The 24,140-nt window shown below is 40.2% G+C and overlaps 2 protein-coding genes across 6 annotated transcripts in view; both read right to left on the bottom strand.

The window, feature by feature from the left end:
• src (v-src avian sarcoma (Schmidt-Ruppin A-2) viral oncogene homolog) overlaps positions 1–7,442 on the bottom strand; it is a 56,093-nt gene extending 48,651 nt beyond the window's left edge. For 2 of the 4 annotated variants that reach the window (XM_057823288.1, XM_057823302.1), the window contains exon 1: positions 7,045–7,442. The gene's annotated coding sequence lies outside the window, so the exon portion shown is untranslated. The remainder of the gene's footprint in view (positions 1–7,044) is intronic. The other 2 variants (XM_057823296.1, XM_057823311.1) reach the window with 1 other exon arrangement.
• A 1,381-nt stretch (positions 7,443–8,823) lies between these two features.
• kcng1 (potassium voltage-gated channel, subfamily G, member 1) overlaps positions 8,824–24,140 on the bottom strand; it is a 34,020-nt gene continuing 18,703 nt past the window's right edge. For both annotated transcript variants that reach the window (XM_057830587.1, XM_057830586.1), the window contains exons 2-3: positions 17,549–18,395; positions 8,824–11,187 (exon numbers count right to left, since the gene is read on the bottom strand). In XM_057830587.1, the coding sequence (XP_057686570.1) occupies positions 10,408–11,187; positions 17,549–18,340 (1,572 nt within the window). In that variant the 5' untranslated portion in view covers positions 18,341–18,395 and the 3' untranslated portion in view covers positions 8,824–10,407. The remainder of the gene's footprint in view (positions 11,188–17,548; positions 18,396–24,140) is intronic.

Genomic DNA, 24,140 nt, shown 5'->3' with positions numbered 1-24,140 from the left:
AAGATTATTGATCCACCTAACACATTGAAAGCAGACATCTGGAGACATTTTGGTTTCTACGAAGTTGGTGGGAAACTTGACCAGAGTTATGCGGTGTGTAAAAAAATTAAACATGAGAATAATAATACAAATGGGGAAACCAAATCCGTTGCATCACTGGAATTGTGCCGGAAAGATTTTTGAACGTACTTATATATTTTAAAATGCGCTGAATCGATTCGGCTTGTTGCCCGCATCGAATCGAATTGTCCATGCCCCGCTTCGGGATGCATCGCCGCATCGATTATTGTTGACACCCTTAACAGCTATGTACTCAATACTTGGTCGGGAATCCTTTTGCAGAAATGACTGTTTCAATGTGGCGTGGCATGGATCATCAATCAGCCTGTGGCACTGCTGAAGTGTTATGGAGGCACAGGATGCTTCGATAGCAGCATTAAGATCATCCACAGTTTTCGGTGTGGTGTCTCTCAACTTCCTCTTCACAATATCCCACAAATTCTCTATGGGGTTCAGGTCAGGAGAGTTGGCAGGCTAATTTAGCACAGTAATGCCATGGTCAGTAAACCATTTACCAGGGGTTTTGGTACTGTGAGCAGGTGCCAGGTCGTGCTAAAAAATGAAATCTTCATCTCCATAAAGCTTTTTAGCAGATGGAAGCATGAAGTGCTCCAGAATCTCCTTATAGCTAGATCTATTGACCCTGCCCTTGATAAAACACAGTAGATCAACACCAGCAGCTGACATGGCACCCCAGACCATCACTGACTGTGGTTACTTGACACTGGACTTCAGGCATATTGGCATTTCCTTCTCCCCAGTCTTCCTCCAAACTCTGGCACCTTGATTTCCGAATGACATCCAAAATTTGCTTTCATCTGAAAAAAGTATTTTGCACCACTGAGCAACAGTCCAGTGCTGCTTCTCTGTAGCCCAGGTCAGGCACTTCTGCCGCTGTTTCAGGTTCAAAAGTGGCTTGACCTGGGGAATGCGGCACCTGTAGCCCATTTCCAGCAAACGCCTTTGCACGGTGGCTCTAGATGTTTCTACTCCAGACTCAGTCCACTGTTTCTGCAGGTCCCCCAAGGTCTGGAATCGGCCCTTCTCCACAATCTTTCTCAGGGTGCGGTCACCTCTTCTGGTTGTGCAGCTTTTCCTACCACTTTTTCTTTCCCACAGACTCCCACTGAGGTGCCTTGATACAGCACTCTGGGAACAGCCTATTCGCTCAGAAATTTCTTTCTGTGTCTTAGCCTCTTGCTTGAGGGTGTCAATCATGGCCTTCTGGACAACAGTCAGGTTGGCAGTCTTGTCCATGATTGCGGTTTTGAGTAATGAACCAGGCTGGGAGTTTTTAAAAGCCTCAGGATGTTTTCGCAGGGGTTTTGAATTAATTTGTCGATTCAGACGATTAGGTTAGTAGCTTCTTTAGAGTACCTTTTCATGATATGCTAATTTTTTTAGATTGGGATTTTCGGTTTTTCTTGAATTTTTTGCCAAAATCATCAATATTAAAACAATAAAAGGCTTTAACTACTTCAGTTGTGTGTCATGAATCTAAAATATATGAAAGTCTAATGTTTATCAGTACATTACAGAAAATAATGAACTTTATCATAATATGCTAATTTTTTTAGAAGAACCAGTATATCTACGCACACGGAGGATCAGGGTGAAATCCCCTTGTAAGCAAAGCATAACTTTGTTTTTATTTTATTTTTTTTACCAAAATGTGGCATTCTGAGGTGGGCTGTCATTTACTGAGCTGCAATGTGCAGATAAACTGTGAATGAATGTGTGGAATAAAAGAATGTGAACATTTTCGAGAACCACAAGAACCTCCAGCATGGATGCTCCAGGCAATTTGTGTTCCTCTCGTGGACGCCCAAAGTTCACCATTTTCGGGCAAAATGACCCGGAGGATTGGATGATATTCACGTTCTCAGGTTGTCAAATGTTAGCCTAGATTTTTAACCCAAAATGTGGCACTCAAGGGGGGACTGACTGGCTCAGAGCCCTCCAAAATGCACAGATGAACACTTTTATGTGAGCTCGATCACTTTCTCATTTTTCACATTTGTAATTTAATAAATAATATTAAACCAATCGTAACAAATGATGTATTCCATGAAAGTATATCTAAAATAGAGATGTATAAAATAAAAGTGTTATAGATTGTACCAAAAAAAACAAATGAGAACTCCAGGCATGACTCGGGGTTGAACCCTTGATCTGACAACTGTTTTTGGTCTCAGTGAAGAAACAACATGTCGGGGGCGGGGGGGGGGGGGGGGGGGTGGCGGGGCACACGGCTGGACATATAACACAGGCCAGGTTCACAGCACAAAAGAAATCAAAGTAACAACTTAAGATCTTCGGCAATTAAGACTTGGGACAAAAACATGACAACAACAAACTTACTGAAGACGGTGTATTAGCTTCCTGCAGCAACAAGAAAGACACACTGGCACAAGACAATGAACGAGATGGGAATATAAAGCCTAGGGCTAACGATACACTGGTGTGGGCACTCAGGTGACTGAGGGGAAGGCAAGACAAGACTGACAAAGGTAAACACAGAGCAACAAAAGGGAACCCACCAAAATAAAACAAGATGTGAACGAACATAAAATCAATGCCGCAAACGGCGGTGTGTAACACAACATGACAATAAACTAAGTGACCAATCACTTATGAGCGATACACATTGCGAAGCCGAGTATCGATACTTTTCCAATCAAATATCGTATCCGGATTAGGGCAGGGCGGTAAACCGAAAATTTACCGTCACCGAAATTCTTAACGATGACCGATGTAATTTTGACCATGTCGGTAAATTCGGTAAATTAATAAAACAAGAAAATATAGTCTTTTCATCCCGCTTTGATTCTGTGTTGTTCGTCTATGTTCATTCCCCTTTAAGAAAGCAGTCAATGGGCTTACGTAGGGAGTCACGTGATCATCAAGAAGCCAATCAAACAAAATCCCGGTAAGCTAACGCTAGCAGCTAACGCTACAAGCAAAACGTGATGGAGTGTGGCTTAAGGGAGGTTCACCAAACTTTCAACCGACATTTAGTAGACTCTTGGTGGCATCCAGACGGGCTTTCACCCGCTGTCCTCCCTTGTTCTCACGATTTCCGGAGATGGTGCTTTCAGTGCTTTCTACTGGTAGCCAGGCTAACGCTAGCTAGCGGCTAACGCTACAAATGAACGTGATGGAGTCTGATAGCGGCTCTAACTTTGTCGAAACGGCTGAACTTAATGAGTGGATTGGGCACGGACTGCATCTAGCAATTACTATGTGGCGTTATTTTGTATCTGTCTGTGTGTGATTCCTCTGATAGCTTTTGTGATGGTAAATCATTCAGCATAAAGTACAATCCAACGGCGAAACTTATAATGACCGAGAAATGGCCCTAGCTATTTTTCTGTATGTGCTTATTTCTGTGTCATTATTGCTATCATAAAACCTTAAGCGTTTCATTTGAAGAAGATCAATATAGCTTTAATGTGTGTGTCTCTCTGTTTGTTTGGGGGTTCATTTGTGCGTGCATTTATTAAAAAATGCACTGGGGGGGACCCTGAAACCATAATGTAAACACTTGTATTTAATAATTATGTCACAGCAGCCATTAACAATAAGTTGTCTTTTTGAAGTGTACTGTTCAAGCTGCAAGTCATTTGTGTTACAATGACATGTTTGCACAGGCATATTGATTTTGATAGTGTACATACTTGAATTCTTATTGCTTACAATACATTTTTATAAACTTAATGTTTAGACTGCATGTACAATTGTTAAATACAGTATATGAAATTGAATGCTGATAAATAAATCAACAAGAAACAGTTAATCTGTATTTCATGCATTGATTCAGATTTTCAAATTATATAACAGTACGCTTGGGCAAATGTATCGTCATTTATCGTTATCGAGATAAATCTGCTCAATTTATCGTGATACATGTTTAAGGCCATATCGCCCAGCCCTAATCCGGATACAACATTTTAGTATCCATACTTCCATACTTTTGGCAACCATAATATGAAAAAAAAAATACATTTTGGACGTCTCTCTCAAATAGTATAAGTGTCAATGGCTGAGACCATTTGAACAACTCCAGTTGCTGGAACCAAAGGAGCAGCACAGAAGTTCTCTAAAGAGAATTCAAGTGTGGATGATAACTTTGTTACATGAAGACAGTCGGCAATGTTGTGTGATATGACATCGTACAGCATGAGAACAAGTCTCTGGTACTGCCACTGAATACTACTGTTTCCACATCCCTTCCCTGAGTAGGTGCACAAAAACAATTTTGAAAGTGGAAGTGACTCGTCCTGAAGCCGCAGGGTCCGGATGGCTGTGGAAACAAGTGGCACATTGATGCCAGCCAGCCCCAGTGTATCAGCCTGACAGGCAGGCCGAGCCACTATAAGGAAGAACAAAAGCCTCCAGTCCAAAGCCATGCTGCCAATTAGCAGGAATTCCAACCCTGAGAGCTCCTTCCCACCGATCTCCATTTTGAGGCTTTTCACTGAATGGCATTCATTGGATTCCAAGGCGCATTAGGAAAAACCAAAAAGTACAATGAAGCATCTCGCAGTACACAGAGAAACACTCAATCCAACATTTTAGGATGTGTTTGCCTGCTACAAAAAATGTGTAATTCTGTCAGAAAATACAAAAAATAACTACTAAGATAATCTGCAGAGGATTAGTCTAATGCGCAACTGAAACGCTGATGGGAGCATGTCCCATGTTGATTGAAAATATATTGATGCTCCTGTGATATGTGTCACTGAGAAAAAGGAGGAGAAAAAAAAGCCTTTCATATTCCAAGAGGATTACCGGGAGAAAAACAAGCCAGAGTTTCAGGGCGGGTCAACTTCAGAAAGCTTCCAAATGCATGTGCCGTTCCCAAGTCGCTAAACCAGGTTGGCTTGTTGAGGACGCGGCCGTCCTTTGACAAATTACAGGGTCCACGATTACGCCAACGTCTGGGCAACTCTCGATGTTTCCATTAGCGCCACATTAAAGGCGACACTTTGCCCTTGGAGTCACGCTCCATGGAAGGGACTAATCCTGGCTGCATGACAACTGATGATATAAGGCAGCCTCTCCCAAATTTATAGGCATGAAACTGTCAGAAAAGAAAACCGAGTTGCTCCCCTAAAGATTTTAGTTTGAATGGGAAAATACGTTTGCCAATATGTCAGAGAACCAGAATGGACAATACAGTACTATAATTCTGACATAAAGTTGATGTCCTTTGATAAATAATATGACATCCATGCCACACAATGAAGCAGCAATATTAAATACAGTGACAATTATTTTAATAATGATTCATCTGTCAATTATTTTTGCAATTGATCGATGAACTGGATTAGTATTATTATTTCTAAAATATTTCCATGCCTTTGCTAAAAAAAAAAAAAAAAAAAAAAAAAAAAAAGACATTAGTTAACAAATTATCAGTGCAACAAACAGAAATGGATTATGATATGTTAACTGGTTTGGTCTGTTACATATCAGAAAATGGGCAACGATAGTTGTTTTCTGACATACAGGCCAAACCAGTGAATGAGTGTTTGTTTGTCAATAATGCACAGTTTTTGAACAAAGGCATTACATCCGTTACATATCAGAAAATGGACAATGATAGTTGCTTTCTGGCATACAGGCCAAACCAGTGAATGAGTGTTTGTCAATAATGCACTGTTTTTGAATAAAGGCACGACAATTAGAGAAAAACTAAGTACATTCTTTTAAACAAATTAATTTTGAAAGGCTGAAATTCTGGGAATTTTAACATTAAGTCAAACAAAGACTCTCAAGACAATTAATAAATGTATTGTTGCACCTCTAAAAGTAAATTACAATACTGATACCTTTCAGGGAGAAAAATTCTATTTTCCAGTAAAACAGTTTGCCTTGATTTTTTTCGAATTTGGGATTTTTTTGGTCTCCCTATACAGGAAAACATGTAAATTAAAAATAACACTACAATATTATACAGTGAAACTGCTGCTTTAATGTTAGTATGCTTACTTCATATCATCGGACATGAATATAGTCATCCCCCAGTTTATCCTCCTTTTCTAATAAATCTTAAAAAACGAAATCACAAAATGACAAAGATGTGCAAGGTTATTATTTTTTAATCTTGCCGAGATTTGCATAATTTTAAAGGTACATTTTTCTGAAAAACAATATTAAAACAACAGAGATTTTCCACTGTGCTTGATCTTTAGCTCAATACTAAGGTTGTTAATTATGTACTCAGTTTTTCTTTAGGGCACATCATCACACTATTATCTACTTGACTTTCTCAAGTTAAGCGTGTGTGGTTTCAACCCTACTAAGAAATCCACCACATGGTGGGTTCTGTACCACCAAGACCAATACCAAAACACAAATAAATCCAACAGAACTTTGATGGAATTATTTTCTGTGTTTTGATTCTGGTCTGATACAGAAACCAGCATATGCTTATTCTTTGCAAAGGACTACGGAAGTACTGTACTCAAAAGTCCACTTGGCTTCCAAATCAAAGTCCCCAAATAGCATAAATACAGGTGGTCGTCGGCTTTAATTGGGAGTCCCGTTCCTGCATCGGAACGTTACCCGAAATTTGTGCGTAAAAGTCGGAAGGTATTTGTCTTGTGTGTCACTACACTATGAACTGATCGTAAAGTCATAAATAGCGTGACATCTGAATAATACACATTCCTAGGCCATAAATTATTAAAACAACTGTGACAAGGGAAAAATAGAAATCTGGCGGTAATTGATCGTCCTATCGAGTGTCGCGTGTTGACGTAAATGTTACGTAACATCGAAACGTCGTATGTAGGTAAACGGAGGACCCCCCTGTAGGGATGGTGAGGATCCATGTGGTAACGCATTACGTTTGATACAGTCTAGTCCGTATATTTGTTAAATGGGAAATAAAATGCTGCTAGTTGTGTCCATTTTATTTGACGCAGTGATAATCTGTAGTGTACTGAAGCAGGTTCGAACACGAGCAAGTTTACTCACCCAACCCACTCGTGGAGGTATGTGGTGGTCTCTTCTGGTTCCGATCACTTCTCAAATCAAAACATGAACGCACGCGCAGGGAGATGAGAGAGACAGAGGCCCAAAACGTCCTCGCTCCTCAAATTGGGCTTTTTTTTTGGAACAAGGGTTGAAAAGAGGGAAGAACAACAGCCACTCTCCGTGCCACGATTGAAAGTCGACGAGGGGGAGCCGGTGGGCTGAAGTCATAGCGCAGGGAAGCTCCAAATTGGCGCGAACATTTCCACCCAGTAAAAACAAAACAAAAATACGTTCCAGTCAAAAAGTGTTTTGTGAAAAAGCGTCAGTGTCAGCCCAGGAAGAGCCAGTTCCGTCCAAAACACCGGGATGTGTCAGAGCTGGGGAAAGAGGCGTGGTTTTAGCGAAGTACTGAACACTGATTGGTGGAGCCTCTCATACATAATTTAACCCCTGGTTGTGTTTAATGACAGCCTTCAGAGAGGATGGAGATAGATCCCCGGACCAGGACCTGGGATGGTAAATTATGGTAAAGAAAAGAAATGCTGTTTATTTGGAATATTTTTCATTATTGAGTATTTTACACGCATGTGATAATAGAAGTTTAAAATGTGTTCTATTACTAGTTGAAACTGTATTACATCCTTATTAATTAATAATTTGAATTAAAAAAAATAAAATAAACGTAAAAATCCACTAAATTGTCATTTTATTGGTTTTGTTCTTCAGAGGACAGTGCTGTACGCTTCAATAGTACAATCATGAACAATGCTGCCATCTGCTGTTAATTGGCAGTACGAACACCAAAAGCTTTTTTTTTTTCTTTAAAAAAAAAAAAAAAAAAATATTTATTTCTTTATTAAATGTGATTTACAGCAGGGGTCTTCAAACTATTCCGCAAAGAGCCGCAGTTGGTGCTGGATTTTATCCCAACAAAACAAGACGAGACCTTTTCACCAATCTGGTGTTTTCCAAGTGTAATCAGTTAATTGCAGTCAGGTGCTGCTTGTTGTAGCAGAAACTTCATTGGTTAAATGTACTCGATTGGTAGGAATAAAAACCAGGACGCACAGTGGCCCTTGAGGACCGGTTTGGACAACCCTGATTTACAGTACGAGTTGTTCAGGTCCCCATTCAGACCCAGTCGTAAGGCTCCTTGAATACAGGGCGAATGAGGCAAGGGCGTAGGTTTGCATAGGGACAGTAGGGATATAGTACCAACTTTTCAGGGTGCTCATATTGTCCCCAACAACTTTTAAGCAACCTTATTTGCATTATATAAAGAGTTCAGTTATATGGGTAATTTAAATTGTTAAACCATATGCTGTAATGATAGAATAGACCCTCCCATTATTAAGTGAATTATTTTCATTATGTTCAGACTTACATTTATGCCTTTTCACTCGCTGAATGTGGCAGTTCAATAAAGGAACGTTTGGCTGGTTGACGACTTGAAGCCCTCCGTTTCACCACAGACACATACACATACTCACACATCATGTCGACAACATGCCGTCTTCTCCACCCCATTCAGAGAGGAAGGATATTAGAAGTTTTTTGGGTTATTTTGGCCTGCAGCAGCCACTGTAAGTCATTTAAAAAGAGGTCAATGTTGTGGCAGTGGGGGAAATACCACTAATTTTTAAGTCATGTAAAAAGAGGTCAATGTTGTGGCAGTGGGGGAAACACCACTAATTTTGCTACTAAATGTCTGACCTGCATCAGAGTTAGCATAAAATTAAACTTGCTAAACTGCAAAACTACTGCGGTCAAGGAACAACAAAGTCAAGCTAGCCGTCCCTTATTGGAATCATTGTTTACATTATGTGCATTACGGTAATATCGTCCCTACCAATGTTGAGACCAAACCTATGCCCTAGGATGGAGGCCAACTTGTGCTTCATTTAACTGAACACTTCAACACACAACTCTGAATATCTGGCCTTCCTGTCTGCTGTTTACATATACCTCTTGTGATTGCATGGGTTTTCTGAAGGTACTTACGTTTCAAACCCCTCCATGTTATGTTATTTGAAAACTTAAAGTTGTTTTTCAGGTATCCCATTTTGACCCTAATGAGGGTTAGCAGCATAGAAAATAAATATATCCGTTCACTTAGGTAAAGTGCATGCAGGAGCTGAAGCAACAAAATATAAAAATTTAAACATATCTCTTCTTAGAATAAATGACAGTACGGTATTTAGCAATAAAACCATAGTTCTTATTTCTTCCAGTCAATCTACAAAGTGAAGTCCTGTTGATAAAGATGCTATTTTGCAATGTTTTTTTTAATTTTTATTTTACAAAAAATATCTCAATTAAACAGTTACCATCATCTTGTAATGCAACTATCAAACAATTAATTTACTGTATGGCTTTTAAAGGTGAGCTGAATCTGGGTGAGAAGGTAGGTACTGTACATCCTCCACTGCTTTCCAGACAATCAAAAGGAAACAAACCAGACAAGCAGTCACATTTACATTCTACCGGCAATCTTCGATTAACATGCATGTTTTTGATGTATGCAAGGTAACCTTTGCAGTTACTTTTCGGTGGCGTACCCACAGAAAACTCACACACATATTGGGAGAACATGAAAATTGCATACAAACAGGCCCAGAAATGGTGAAAGGTGTCTAGCAGTAAGGTAGAAGTGCTAATCACATGCCCAGCCTGTTAATTATATTCTTTTAATTGGACAATTGCTGATCTAATTGTGCACCTTCTACAAAAGTACACAAATCTTGCGCTGTCTTCAGTGTCTGAATATTGTCAATATAATTCTAAATTAAAAATATGGGGGAAAGGCGAAAAGTTGTCCCAAAACACAATTTGCATCTTTGTCCAGATCTGTACCAAAGCACTTTGGCAAGAACATTCCTCTCAATGACCAATGTTCCCATGAATGTAACTTAAATGGTTGCACAAGGACGATGCAGAAAAAGTTCAAAATCCATTCTAACCACACAGACTCAAAAAGCGATGTACTGTATAACAATGACAGCAATAAAGATAAGGGTAATCTTCAAAATATCCATAAGTAGTGAAAAATTGCATACAAATCCTCAGGTATTAGAGGCACAATAGTTATTTTGTGTCATATTGGTGGGCTGTTACAGTGTACAGTAATTAAGGGAATTTTATAATATGTGTCATCAGATTGGTGTCCTTTGAGTATTACATTATGTTATCACATATAGGTGGCAGGCCTCATTCATGAGTTCCTTCATTGATAATTAAATTACATTTCATACAGGCATAGAATATTTCTTATTTTTTTTTGTCTTCATGTTCTATGCTACATAGATAGGCTACATCTCTGGGAAGACCTCCTGTCCATTTTTCAATGTGTTGTAAGCAACGATTTTAGTCATCCAAGTCACGGTTGTCAGACGGCCCAATGGGGAACAGCATGTCGCTTTCCAGGGAGAGATTGCTCCCTAGGCCGGGCATGTGACCCCTCAGCATGAAGTGTGTCCTCCTCTGCAAGATCCTTTGCTGCTCCTGCTTGAGTTCCATGTAGGAGCGAGAGAAGGTGTGGAAGATGGAGGTAACAGGGAAAGCCATGAGGAGGATGCCGCTCAGGATGCTGCTTAGGGCTACCACCTGACCTGGGATGCTACGGGGCACCATGTCACCGTAGCCCACGGTTGTCATGGTGATGACCGCCCACCAATAGGTGGCAGGGATGCTGGTGAACTCCTGCGTAGTAGCCATCTCGTTCTCAATCAGATAGAGCAGTGGAGAGTACAGAGCGATGGCCACGCACAAAAAGAGCAAGAGCAGGCCAAACTCACGGGTGCAACGACGTGCAGTCAAGCCCAGAGTCTGCAGGCCCAGTGAGTGGCGAGCCAGCCGCATTACATATAAGATTCGCAAAGCTCGTAGCACACGCAGCACCAAGCCCACCTTGTCCAGGTAGCTACCGCCCGACCCCGGGCGCCTCTCGCCCTTGGAGGTGGTGTCCACCAACAGCGTGATGTAGTAGGGCAGGATGGCAAGCACGTCGATAAGGTTGAGGGGTTGCCTCAGAAAAGTCAGCTTGGATCGATCCTGGATGAAACGCAGGGAGAACTCCAGGGAGAACCAGGCCACACACACCGTCTCCACGATGAAAACATTATAGCACATCTGGGAACATGTGCCCTGTTCCAAGATAAAAGCCACAACAGTTGCTTAATGACCACCAGGTGGAGACACTGTATTGTCAAAGCTATCATGGTGCAGTGTCAGGTGTACCCATAAACTTCCAGATTTTTCAGATTTTCAGATCATTTTATCTCTTTGAGGGTCTTCATGTGATGTAAATCACTTTGAATTGCCTTGTGTAGCAAATAGATAAATAATAGATAAATAAATAATATGATATATATATATATATATATATACATATATTTGGCAGGAAACACAGACAAGGCTGAAAAAGCGGCTCTTGCACCCTCTTTAAAATAAACTGCTGTATTTTAAGCCAGAAGAAATGTTGTGTTTGATAGAATGCTGCCATAGCAGTTTCATGGCACATTAAAGAGCATACGACAGGAGAAAAAAAAGTCTTAAATAGCATTATTATGTGAATTAGAATCATATTTTGAGACGATTCGACTATATACAACAATTTAGCAAAGCGCAAATGACGAGAAATTAGTCTTTTAATCTACCGGTTAGCCACGCCTACCATTATAGGGCTCTAGCGTCCCCAACAGGTGGATGACGTCAGCGGGTGGACTGGGCTCATCGGTTTTACTATTTAGTCCATTGAGGGGGAATTATTCAGAACGAGGAAAACGCGACGAAGAGAGCCGCAAAATGTCATTGTTTCAGTCTCTCTACTCCAATATTTTTACAGGATATTCTTTTTATCCAAGTATTTTTCCCCAACAGCTAAATAAATGGCATGAGAAGGACCAGTCAGCCCATCGAGGGGGAACTATTCAAAACGAGGAAAACGCGACGAAGAGAGGTCCAAAATGTCATTGTTTCTGTCACTTTACTTCAATATTTTTACAGGATATTCTTTTTATCCAAGTATTTTCCCCAATTGCTAAATAAACGACATGGTCATGACAAATAACAGTCTTGTGCTAAATGGAATATGAAATAATAAAAATGCACTTATTCAGGACGACATGGCAAAATTACTCCATAATGGTCAAAACTGTCGACTTCACCTTTACTGTCGCACCTCCCGAACGATATTTAATGACACCTAAATCAGACATATGTCATTTCCCTTCCCCGGCTTCGGAGAATGTAAACAAACCAAGAGGCGTGACAGCTAGTCGACATGCTAACCCGAACCGAGTGATGTTTCAAAGTCTTCAAAGCGGAAAATCACACATAACTGGCCCGGATTATTTTACATGACGACTGGGTTGTCGATTGTCCTCGCGGATCGGCAAACCGCCCGGCGGAGAGCAATTTACAGCTCGTTCCCCGGAGGAGGGCGGCTGCGGTTGTTGTGCAGCTAACGTGCAGCCAATTTGCATGAGGAGAGCTTTTTATATGCCTATCAATGATCAAACGTAAGTAGTCCTTTATTTAAAAATTTTTTGTAGTGTTTACTTTGTAATCGCTGTATTCGTATTTGACATAATACAAAACAAGATGTTTACTCACTTCCTCAAAAGTCCAATGGTCCCACAGTAGTAGGGCTTGTTTTGGCCAATATCCACGGTGAATGGGAACCTTTTGAAACTCCAAAAAGGCGCACACGCCTCTCCCTCATGAAGCAAGATTTTTCTGCAGCCGTTTGGCTGGCGTGATGCGAAAAATAAACGTATTAATCCGCAAAATCAGCTGAATCCTTAGTCCTCATACACAACAGTACGGCTGTTTAGTGAAGAGGACGCCTTCACCTGTACACGTCACAGCGCCCTCCTCCTCAATGCAAGACCGAAGCCGGAAGTCACTCATTTTCATGGCGCGGGATTCAAAAAACTAAATAAATATAGCGATCGCTTCCACACACATCCAAGCGGTCCATATCATTCAGGAGCATAAAATACCGCGTGTATTATGAAATAAACATGCTTTTTCGTGTCACATGCACTTTAAGCCTCCGAACTATTTTTTATTTGCCCGTTTTACCCGGGAACCCCCCGTGTACAGACGTCGCGCTTTTGTTTTAACCCAGCCATAAAAAGCTCAGTAATTATATTCATTTTTCAAAATGTCTGTCATTTTTAGCTTAGAATCATTAATTGATGTCTAACATTTAGTTTAAAAAAACAACAACTTTAAAATATTATTCACTTTCATATTTTAAACTTTTAAACAAATTACGTCAAAATGAAAAAAAAAAATGGTGTCTGTAAAAAGGTCACAGATATCCACGTCAAAACTATCGCTTAATTGTTTTTTTTTTTTTTTTTGTTACCGTCGCATTTCCACCAACATTTTAGATAAATAATCGATCTAAACAAAGAAAAATTGCCAAAAAAAAATGTTTAAAGGGTAAATACATGAAAAAGAATATCTCGACCACATCTCGATGTCTGTGATTTCTGCATCGCGACCCTTGCTATATGACCATATTTCACCCCTAAAATCCCCCCAAAATCCGGCTGTGGCCATTCACAGCTGTGTCATCACACTTGGTGATACAGGCTACATGGAGTTTTTGGATCGAAAACAGGTAAGATAATATCTTGTTAAAATCATGGCATTTTTAATTATGCTTTGTCATGCTCTCACCTCCAGTTAGGGTTTTGCTGTTTTTAAATAAATAAATGCCCTCCCGTTCAAAATTTTTCTTCCCCCAGAAAATTGAAATTTTAAGCTTTCCAATGATGTATCACAAATGCAAATAGGATAATTTTGAATTTGGCCAAATTGGGGGTCTCAGAGCGGAACTTCAAGTCCCCTGAGTGTTTTCTGCTGCCATACATATATACAGTATATGTATGGCGGAACATATATATGCCAACATATATACAGTATAAATATATACTGTATACATATATGTTTTTTAAAAAATCGTCGTCTGGTCGTATGGTCTCTCCTTTCAAGCTCGGGTCCTCTGCCAGAGGCCTGGGAGCTTGAGGGTCCTGCACAGGATCTTAGCTGTCCCTAGGATTGCGCTCTTCTGAATGGAGACGTCGGACGTTGTTCCTGGTATCTGTTGGAGCCATGCACCCAGCTTGGAGGTTACTGCCCCTAGTGTCCCGATCACAACTGGCACCACTCTTGCCTTTACTCCCCACATTTTCTCCAACTCATCAGCCCTTGTTATTTCTCCAGCTTTTCGTGTTCTTTTTTCCTGATGTTGCTATCGCTCGGGATTGCTCCATCTATCACTACTGCTGTCTTCTGATGTTTATCCACCACCACTATGTCAGGCTGGTTGGCCATGACCAGTTTGTCTGTCTGGATCTGGAAGTCCCACAGGATCTTGGTTCGGTTGTTCTCGACCACCTTCGGAGGTGTCGCCCACCTTGACTCCGTGGTCTCTAGTCTGTACTCGCCACAGATGTTCCTGTAGACTATGCCTGCTACCTACCTATATATATATATATATATATATATATATATATATATATATATATATATATATATATATATATATACATACATATACATATATATATATATATACATATACATATATATATACGTGAGTGAATAATTTTTTAAAGTCGTTTTTTTTAAACGAAATATTAGCCATTAATTAATGATTCTAAGCTAAAAAATGACAGACATTTTGAATAATGGATATAAATTAATTACCTTTGTTTTATGGCTGGGCTGAAACAAAAGCGGTTGCGTGATGTCTGTAAAAATAGTTCGGGGGCTTAATACACCATGAATGTGCTATGGCAGCATTTAGACATATTGTTCTATCAAACACAACAGTTCTTCTGGCTTAAAATACAGCAGTTTATAAAATACAGCAGTTTACTTTAAAGAAGAGTGCAAGAGCAGAAACTACTATTTCAGCCTTGTTTGTGTTTTCCGCCATATAGATAATAAATATACAACTAAATTTGCCTTGCTTTACCTTGCAATGACAGTGATTCCTAACAAATGCAAATAAGAAATGTTTTTCATAGAGAACGTTATCATTACAAACCAATGTAGACTTGAAATAAAAGTCTACCACCCGTTTTCAAATGTTACTTTTTTGATGTAATAATAAACAATGTCGGATCAGGTTTTGGCACACATGCTAGTAAATTTTTAAAACGTGTTTCACACTTTTGGGGTTGCATAAAACACTGACCCATTTCTAATCAATAAGAGGGCTTCTTCTTATGCTCTTATCGTCTACATACTGAGCGAAGTGATTTCAAAAATATAATAAAAAAAGATATAACAATAATGTATTCTAATATATATTTTCACTAGGGCTGTCAAAATTATCGTGTTAACGGGCGGTAATTAATTTTTAAAATTATTCACGTCAAAATATTTGACGCAATTAACGCAGATGCCCCACTCAAACAGATTAAAATATCAGCACAGTGCAATGCCAACTTGTTACTTGTGTTTTTTGGAGTTTTGTCGCCCTCTGCTGGCGCTTGGGTGCAACTGATTTTATGGGCCTAAGCACCCATGAGCATTGTGTAATTATTGACATCAACAATGGTGGGCTACTAGTTTATTTTTTGATTGAAATTTTTACAAATTTTATTAAAACGAAAACATGAAGAGGGGTTTTAATATAACATTTCTATAACTTGTACTAACATTTATTTAAGTCTTTCTATCCATGGATCGCTTTAACAGAATGTTAATAATGTTAATGCCATCTTGTTGATTTATTGTTATAATAAACAAATACAGTACTTATGTACCGTATGTTGAATGTCAATATCCATCTTGTGTCTTATCTTTCCATTCCAACAATAATTTACAGAAAAATACGGCATATTTTATAGATGGTTTGAATTGCGATTAATTACGATTAATTAATTTTTAAGCTGTAATTAACTCGATTAAAAATTTTAATCGTTTGACAGCCCTAATTTTCACTGTCATGTTCCGCTGCTTAGACACGGAGAATGGGAATTGGGAGTGTCCTAATGGTCTGAACAGTTTTAATGTGTCAAATGGGAGTTCAATTTACTCCCATTGTGGTTGTTCATTATGTTTTATTTATCAGGAGAAAACAGTGAACAAGAGGAGTATAGGAGGACCAGAAAGAAAGGAAGCAGACATTAGAGGAAAAGAACAAACGACAACAAAAAATAAATTATTAAATGCCTATGCTAGCTGTGAACATAGTGGTGCTATCGTAATCTAATTATATTTACCCGCGGACACCATGTGGGAGCCTGGTAACCGAGGAGAAAGAGGTAAATCAAAAGGAAACGTGATTCGGTGAGTTGGGGCGTACACAATTCCGGCAATGTGAGGTGGGCAACCTGGCATTATGAAAATCACCTGTAAGTGTTGATAGGTTGACAATGTGTTGTAATAATTACGTTGCACAATGATTCATTCTGTTCGATTCAGGTTTTCCACAAGTTTAAGAATAAAAGACACCAAATATCTCTGCAGCGTTCACTGATATGTCTGCCTGAACCTCAATCAGAGGCTCACTAAAATTGCCTTTGAGGTGCATTCGTCCTTGAACTGAAACTTAGACCAGGTTCACATCGCAGGAGGTAAGACCCAGTTTGGATTTTTTTGTTAATTCCAATAATTTTGTTTAGACGTTTATACTGAAAAAACATGTTCAACTTTCTGTATGAAAGGAACGCGACTGCAAAGTGACACGCATGCACACTGCGACACGTGACGATGTGTTTATGGAAAAAAATACAGCCCCTTTGGGAGGTCAGGATTGTATGCTGCCGGAGCCAACTTTCCTTAACTTGATAGCTTCACATATGGTAAGAAGGTAAGGGTATTTTTTGCGCCTTTGTCAGCCCTTGCTAATTCGCATCTGTTGTTTTGTCAAACAGTTGTGGTGCGTTTCACTTGGTGATGACGTTTGGGTCATATTCATATGGGTGTGCGTCCATACTGCAAAAAGTGTCTGATAGACAGCCTATTGTTTTATGCACATATGAATTAGTCAAATACGAGATAATCATAATTGGATTGTTCACACTCTATGAAAAAAAACAATCATTAGTGTCGCATATGAGCAAAGAAATTGGAATTGACTTGAAGCGTGAACAGTTTCTGAGACCACTACTCTGGTGGTGTTAAAAACAAGAGCAGCTTTCGTCCACCAAAATGTAAATGTATTGGTTGTGTCAGCAAGGCTACGGACTTGGTACGCCTATTGTGGCATAAAGACCTCTGCCAAATTCCAACCCACAAGTGGCGAGCTTAATTAAAAACAGAGTTCAATTGCAGCATACGCACGAGCTGATTTTTACTCTTTTTGAAAATAGAACCCTACCTGATCTTTGCAGAGTATTTGTTTGAACATATATTGAAAAAGATTTGAAAATAATTGTTGCTTGTTTTTATTCCAACTCCATTGGAATTGGGGTTTGTATATTTCTAAATATGTCATAAATGCCCTCACAAAGCTAAATGTTTGGAGACAACTCACCGCCTCCTCTTCCTGCCTCAAGGCAGGCATGGTGCTAATGGAGAGGTTGACAGCTGTGATGGTGACAAACAACACTGAAAGACAAGCAAAGATCTTTCCGGGGAGCCCAGAATGTGGTCTTTCCACCATATCCCTCAGCTTAGTCATGAAACGACTCAAGTGGGATTCTGCCGGATGCCCCCCGCTGTCCGAATCAGACAAATCCTGCAGAAGAGCCTCCTCCTCGGCGGCACGTTCCATGGCCTCAAACTCCTCCAGACGTTGGAGCAGACGCCGGCGGCAGCACCACTCCAGGCTTTCCTCTGGGACACCCCAGTAAAGCATCTCCTCCCTGAATGAGAGGGCACACATCTCCCTGAGGGAGCGCAGCTTGCCTGCCCGCAGGAAGGTCAAGATGGTGCGGAAGGCGCATGGGTTGCGGTCAAAAAAGAACTCATTGTGCGTGACGTCGTAGTCATCGCAAATGCCCATGATTTCATCAAAGGTGCTGCACAGGTGCAGCTGGCCCAGGCGGGACAATGGGAAGTCCTCCAGAGTGGTCCAAGGCAGCTGGTAGCGCATGCCGCCAACATTAATAATGGCATGGAATTTGCGAGCATTAGACAGAAATGCTGGGTCTTGGCTGGAGGCAAGCTCAGGGGCCGGCTGTGCCCTTTTGTAGAAGGCTCCTTTGCGGGCTTCACGTTCCTGCAGGGGTGGAGGTTGAAGGAGTGGGTGGTTGAAGGAGGTATCAGAGGTGCAGCTCAGGGCACTGTAGTCGTAGTCAGAGCCATCACCTGCCAGCAGGGTCATGTTTACTGACCTGCTCACATCCCTGAGCCTCCACTTGCCACCTGGATGCTGTCACCTGTAACAACACACAGCAAACCAATAGTGACCTTTGTTAAAGAACAACACATCCAGTTTCTTGAAGAAAATTAAACTCTTTTTAGTGTTTAGCTTGTAAACAATGGAATCATTACTATATTTGTCATTGGACAACACATTTATTAGGCTCATGGAAGATTAGTCTAACTTTAATATACAGTGCTGGCCAAAAGTATTGGCACCCCTGCAATTCTGTCAGATAATGCTTAATTTCTCCCAGAAAATGATTGAAATTACAAATGCTTTGGTAGTAATAGTGTAGCTTCGTTTATTTTGCTTGCAATGAAAAAACACAAAAGAGAATGGGAAAAAAAATTAAATCATCATCATTTTACACAGAACTCCACAAATGGGGCGGACAAAAGTATTGGCACCCTTTGAAAATTATGTAATGCTTCTCAACTGTGAAATTAACAGCACCTGTTACTTACCTGTGGCACACAACAGGTGGTGGCAATAACTAAATCACACTTGCAGCCAGTTAAAATGGAATAAAGTTGACTCAGCCTCTGTCCTGTGTCCTTGTGTATACCACATTGAGAATGGAGAAAAGAAAGAAGACCAAAGAACTGTTTGAGGACTTGAGAAGAACTGTTTGAGGACTTGAGAATCAAAATTGTGAGGAAGCATGGGTAATCTCAAGGCTACAAGTCCATCTCCAAAGATCTGATTATTCCTGTGTCTACCGAGTGCAGTGTCATCAATAAGTGTAAAGCCCATGGCACTGTGGCTAACCTCAAAAAAGAAAAATTGACGAGGGATTTCAACGAAAGATTGTGCGGATGGTGGACATAGAACCTCGACTAACATCCAAACAAGTTCAAGCTGTCCTGCAGTCCGAGGGTACAACAGTGTCAACCCGTACTATCCGTTGGCGTCTGAATGTAAAGGGACTCTATGATAGGATACCCAGGAAGACTGAACTTCTGACCCAGAGACATAAAAAAGCCAGGCTGGAGTTTTCCAAAACGTAAGATGAGAAAGCCAAAAACGTTTTGGAAGAATGTTCTCTGGTCAGATCAGACAAAAGTAGAGCTTTTTGGGAAAAGGCATCAACGTAGAGTTTACAAGCAAAAATGAGGCCTTCATAGAAAAGAACACGGTCCCCACAGTCAAACATGGCGGAGGTTCCTTGATGTTTTGGGGTTGCTTTGCTACCTCTGGCACTGAACTGCTTGACCATGTGCAGGGCATTATGACGTCTGAAGACTACCAACAAATTTTGTAGCATAATGTAGGGCGCATTGTGAGAAAGCTGGGTCTCCCTCAGAGGTCATGGGTCTTCCAGCAAGACAATGACCCAAAACACACTTAAAAAAGTACTAGAAAATGGTTTGAGAGAAAGCACTGGAGACTTCTAAAGTGGGCAGCAATGACTACAGACCTAAATCCCATAGAACACCTGTGGAGAGATCTGAAAATGGCAGTAGGGAGAAGGCACCCCTCAAATCTCAGAGACCTGGAGCAGTTGGCCAAAGAAGAATCGTCTAAAATTCCAGCAGAGCATTGTAATAAACACACTGATGGATACCGGAAGCGGTTGTTCACAGTTATTTTGTGTTAAGGTTGTGCTACAAAGTATTAGACTGAGGGTGCCAATACTTTTGTCTGGCCCATTTTTGGAGTTTTGTGTAAAATTATAATGATTTAATTTTGTTCCTGTTTTGTGTTTTTTTTTCATTGCAAGCAATATAAATGGAGATATTAAAACCAAAGCATTTGAAATTGTAATCATTTTCTGGGAGAAATTGAGCATTATCTGACAGAATTGCATGGGTGCCAATACTTTTGGCCAGCACTGTACAGGTACAGTGGGGCAAATAAGTATTTAGTCAACCACCAATTGTGCAAGTTCATTACTTGAAAAGAGTACAGAGGCCTGTAATTGTCAACATGGGTAAACTTCAACCATGAGAGACAGAATGTAAAAAAAAAAAAAAAAACAGAAAATTACATTGTTTGATTTTTTAATAATTTATTTCCAAATTAGAGTGGAAAATAAGTATTTGGTCACCTACAAATAAGCAAGATTTCTGGCTGTGAAAGAGGTCTAACTTCTTAACTTCTTCTAACGAGGTCTAACGAGGCTCCACTCGTTACCTGTATTAACCCTTGAGAGTCGAAGGACGCGCCGGCGCGTCCTCAGCGCACGTCGTCTTTGAAGCGCCCTCACGTTTTAATTACGTCACCCACATGCCGTTGGTTGGTCTCGTTTTAAAGTGCGGAAGTTGCGGTTTACTCTCGTTATTATTTGAAGTCAATCGACCAACTAGAACGTGAGATATTGTCATTTAAGTTTTATAGTTTTATTGTCCTCTCAAAAAAACATTAAAACGCTGCATGGATCATTTGTTTATGTCTATATTTCCATCATTTCTAGTCCTTTTTCAAAACGGAAGCTCCATGAAAAAAACACAAATCAAACGAACCCTTTCGAAGTCACAGTGGAAGCACAAAATGCGTTTTTTTTTTTATTTTTATAAATATAACTGCGGTGCAAGGTTCAACTGAACGAGAGGGAGGAGGAGTGTTCTGAAGCAGCGAGGTGGCGAGCGACGGCCAGTTGGATACTGCTGGATCGAGCAGCGACTTTGTGTGACTTTGACAATGAACGGAAAACTAAATTTAGCGCAAGCAATTGTGCTTCTGATCAACTTGAGGAAGAGGATGGTCCAAATTCGTCATCATCGTCTTCTTCGGAAGAGTCCTCGAGTGAAGATAGTGACGGATTTGAACACGTGGGTGACGCCATCGACGAGCAGAGGTAAACCAACTCACTCTTTTTTTTCATGCTGAAAACGTTTCTTTTGAAAGTTTCTTTTGATATTGCAAGACAAAGTTAATTTTGATGCAATATAAGTGTGTGTTTGTGTATATAATAATAAAATGTGCATATCAGATCAAAGTCGTACGTGCACTGTGGGTATCCCAGGCAGGAATTCATAATTTGTGGTGTTCTTCTTTCTATATGAAGATTAGGGATGTAGCACATATTCAGCTATGGTATTCTTTCTATTGTCATACATATAGATTTCCATTATTATTTATTGCTGTATATATTTTTATTTTATACTTTATTATTTTCATAAATACTGACTTATTTTCATGTACATTTATAGTGACAATGAAAGCAAAGTGAAATGAAAATGGAAGGGTGGAAAGAGGACCGACACCCCATGGAAGTGTGAGCTGTGTGATGTAGCCGTGTCTAATTCCAGGACGAAACTGCTTTTCGGAGTGGCATGACTGAAAAAAATTTAACTTGTTTATTGTAAATATTTTTGAAAATGCTTTTTTCCCCCCAATGTTATATATATATATTTTTCCCACATCAATCTTCTCAATTTGTGTATATAAATGTGTGTTCAAGAAGCTTGATTGTGTGTACATAGTTTTCATCAGGCGATTGGCCGCAATACCTAAACTCATAAAGAGATGGCCTCTAAACACTTTTTGTGTTAGATGGTATATATTTTTTCACTGTTCTTCACTGTTAGGTCTGCTGTATATAACCTGTTTTGACTGGAGCATGTATAAAGGCAAAAAACGCCTATGGCTATACCTGTTGTTTATGTTGAATTGTCAAATATAAGACTATTTATTCTAAATTTTTTTGGTTGAATGTTCATCCTAACATGTTGAATAAATATTACAAAGTTTCAAAACGGTTCGTTACGCATGTTTGGTTGTCAATTGGACATCAATATTAAAAATTTTGACAAAACGATTTTGGAATTTTTGGTCTTTTTGGGCCCAAAATGATGATTTATAATTGATCAGTGAAGGAAACAACAATTTGGACATGAAGTTCAAGGTGTCACAAAAAAAGGGACCAAACCAGGCCATCGTAAACAATTCTTTCTTTGAAATATAAAGGCAACTTCAAAGGCATGCAAAATCAGACAAAATAGGCCCAGACCTTAAAGGGTTAATGGCACCTGTTTTAACTCATTATCGGTATAAAAGACACCTGTCCACAAACTCAGTCAGTCACACTCCAAATTTCAACAGCTCTTTGGCAAAGACCAAAGAGCTGTCGAAGGACACCAGAGACAAAATTGTAGACCTGCACCAGGCTGGGAAGACTGAATCTGCAATAGGTAAAATGCTTGGTGTAAAGAAATCAACTGTGGAAGCAATTATTAGAAAATGGAAGACATACAAGACCACTGATAATCTCCTTCGATCTGGGGCTCCATGCAAGATCTCACCCCGTGGCGTCAAAATGATAACAAGAACGGTGAGCAAAAATCCCAGAACCACACGGGGGGGACCAAGTGAATGACCTACAGAGAGCTGGGACCACAGTAACAAAGGCTACTATCAGTAACACAATGCGTCGCCAGGGACTCAAATCCTCCACTGCCAGACGTGTCCCCCTGCTGAAGCCAGTACACATCCAGGCCCGTCTGCGTTTCGCTAGAGAGCATTTGGATGATCCAGAAGAGGACTGGGAGAATGTGTTATGGTCAGATGAAACCAAAATAGAACTTTTTGGTAGAAACACAGTTTCTCGTGTTTGGAGGAGAAAGAATACTGAATTGCATCCGAAGAACACCATACCCACTGTGAAGCATGGGGGTGGAAACATCATGCTTTGGGGCTGTTTTTCTGCAAAGGGACCAGGATGACTGATCTGTGTAAAGGAAAGAATGAATGGGGCCATGTATCGAGAGATTTTGAGTGAAAATCTCCTTCCATCAGCAAGGACATTGAAGATGAGACGTGGCTGGGTCTTTCAGCATGACAATGATCCCAAACACACAGCCAGTGCAACAAAGGAGTGACTTCGTAAGAAGCATTTCAAGGTCCTGGAGTGGCCTAGCCAGTCTCCAGATCTCAACCCCATAGAAAATCTGTGGAGGGAGCTGAAAGTCCGTGTTGCCCAACGACAGCCCCAAAACATCACTGCTCTAGAGGAGATCTGCATGGAGGAATGGGCCAAAATACCAGCAACAGTGTGTGAAAAGCTTGAGAAGAGTTACACAAAACGTTTGGCCTCTGTTATTGCCAACAAAGGGTACATAATAAAGTATTGAGATGAACTTTTGGTATTGACCAAATACTTATTTTCCACCATGATTTGCAAATAAATTCTTTAAAAATCAAACAATGTGATTTTGTTTTTTTTTTTCCTCCACATTCTGTCTCTCATGGTTGAGGTTTACCCATGTTGACAATTACAGGCCTCTCTGATATTTTCAAGTGGGAGAACTTGTACAATTAGTGGTTGACTAAATACTTATTTGCCCCACTGTATGTACATCTGCTAAGTTGATTTAAATTTTAATTTGTAAATTGTTTACAAAACACATGCCCACTTAAACTAAAATGTTCATACAGTTTACAAAAAAGGTATGTAAAGTACATTAAACACCTTATTAAAATAAATAAATAAATAAATAAACAAAATGGGTTCAGACATTGGGGACAGTGCCTATGGATTGGCAGACCGGGGTGGTGGTCCCCCTTTTTGAAAAGGGGGACCGGAGGGTGTGTTCCAATTATAGAGGGATCACACTCCTCAGCCTCCCCGGTAAAGTCTATTCAGGGGTGCTGGAGAGGAGGGTCCGTCGGGAAGTCGAATCTCGGATTCAGGAGGAGCAGTGTGGTTTTGATCCCGGCCGTGGAACAGTGGACCACCTCTATACCCTCGGCAGGGTCCTCGAGGGTGCATGGGAGTTCGCCCAACCAGTCTACATGTGTTTTGTGGATTTGGAGAAGG

This window comes from Corythoichthys intestinalis, chromosome 2 (genome assembly GCF_030265065.1).
Source record: "Corythoichthys intestinalis isolate RoL2023-P3 chromosome 2, ASM3026506v1, whole genome shotgun sequence".
NCBI lineage: Eukaryota > Metazoa > Chordata > Actinopteri > Syngnathiformes > Syngnathidae > Corythoichthys > Corythoichthys intestinalis.
This window is presented reverse-complemented; position numbering and strand designations above follow the sequence as displayed.